General features: G+C 60.4%; 1 protein-coding gene across 1 annotated transcript in view; it reads right to left on the reverse strand.

Moving 5' to 3' along the window:
• VPS37B (VPS37B subunit of ESCRT-I) overlaps positions 1-295 on the reverse strand; it is a 28,289-nt gene extending 27,994 nt beyond the window's left edge. The window contains exon 1 of the mRNA XM_004709727.2: positions 176-295. Within this exon, the coding sequence (XP_004709784.1) occupies positions 176-286 (111 nt within the window). The 5' untranslated portion in view covers positions 287-295. The remainder of the gene's footprint in view (positions 1-175) is intronic.
• Between the last annotated feature and the right edge of the window lie 1,242 nt (positions 296-1,537).

A 1,537-nucleotide genomic window follows, 5' to 3' on the forward strand; every position in this document is an offset into this window, starting at 1 on the left:
CCGGGCCTCGGTGCCCCCGCCGCGTCTCCAGCCCCTCACTCCCGCCTCCTCAGAACTCCTCAGAACTCGGGGCCGCGGCCCCCGGCGCGCCTCCAGCCCCTCACTCCCGCCTCCTCAGAACTCCTCAGAACTCGGGGCCTCGGCGCCCTCCCGGCCCCGCGGCCGCCCGGCTCACCTCCTCCATCTTCTGGACCATGTCCGCCAGCTGCGCCTCGTCCTCCAGCAGCTCGTTGAGCTGCACCAGCGACAGCCCCGCGAAGCGGGCCTCGCTCCCGGAGCCCGCCATCCCCGCGCCTCGGCCGTCGGGCCGCTCGAGCCGCCGACCGGAAGCACCGCCCTCGTAGGCCCGCCCCCGGCGGGGCACGTGACGCCACTCTGGGCCGTGACGTCATCGGCGCCCGGCCCGGGAGGAGGTGGGTCCCGCGGTGATGGCCGGCTCCCGGTGGTGGAGGAGCCCCGAGGGGAGGAAAGGAGAGGGGCGAGGGGTCCGGGCCCGGGCTTAGGGCCCCTGGGGCGGCAGTAATGACGTCACTGCAGCCTGGAAGAGTGCACTGTGGTGTGGAAAGAGCCCATTTCCGTCTTGAAAAGGCCGCTTCTATCAAAAGTCGGCAGTGGGAAGGAAGTTTCTCCAGCCGGATCCAAAGAGCCCCGAAGAGGAGGAGCTCTTTGGGAAGGGAAGGGATGGCACTCCAAGCCTCAGCCTTGTGGAGATGCAAGAGTTATTTACTTAATACAGTTGGTGGGATGGTTAAGCATGCAGCTGCGGCCACAGCTTATGGTACTAGTCCTGGGGTAAATGGAGCCTACAAAAAACACGAAAAAGGAGCCCCGTCCGTGTGGAACTAACAGACAAGAAAGGCAAACGAGAGAAACCAATGGTTAGAAATCCATGAGAATGCAATGGGAAACGAAAGATGCTGAAGAGAATAGTACAAGATGCCCTTCTCCAAGGAAGGGAGCTAAAGGATGGGACGCCCCTGGGGGCATAGTGGTTGTGTGTCCGCTTGCAAGATCCACAATTTGAAGAGGAAGACGACACTTTCCACTCCCGTAAACAGTCACCGAACTCACTGGGGCAGTTCTACCCTGCCCTATAGGTTCAGGATGCGTCAGCATCGACTCCTTGGCAGTGAGTGAGTGAAAGATTGGGAAGGTCAGAAGTGGCCACCATTCCTGTGGGAAGCCCAAAGGAGCCAGACTGACGTCTGAAAGCCTGAGGCTGGACTAGCTTGGTCCTTCAGCAAGAGACACAAAAGCAGGCTTAGAGCTACCAGGGTAAGGGCCTGGCAGCCTCAGCGGAAGTGCCTAGCCAGGTTATCCTGCTGTGGAATCTGCCACGGTAGTAGCTGGCAGTAGAAACCCAAAGCTGGGCTAACCGCCGCCACGGCCCCCTTATTTTATGCTTAGACAAACTGAGGTACTCGCGGGCAAGGAGGAAGTGTGTGTGTGTGTGTGTGTGTGTGTGTGTGTGTGTGTGTGTGTGTGTGTTTCAGATCAAGCAGTTGGCAAGGCTCCTGGTTCAGTCTGGTGTCCACCA

This window comes from Echinops telfairi, unplaced genomic scaffold (assembly GCF_000313985.2).
Source record: "Echinops telfairi isolate 266 unplaced genomic scaffold, ASM31398v2 ScPeMD7_7412;HRSCAF=8450, whole genome shotgun sequence".
Classification (NCBI taxonomy): Eukaryota; Metazoa; Chordata; class Mammalia; order Afrosoricida; family Tenrecidae; genus Echinops; species Echinops telfairi.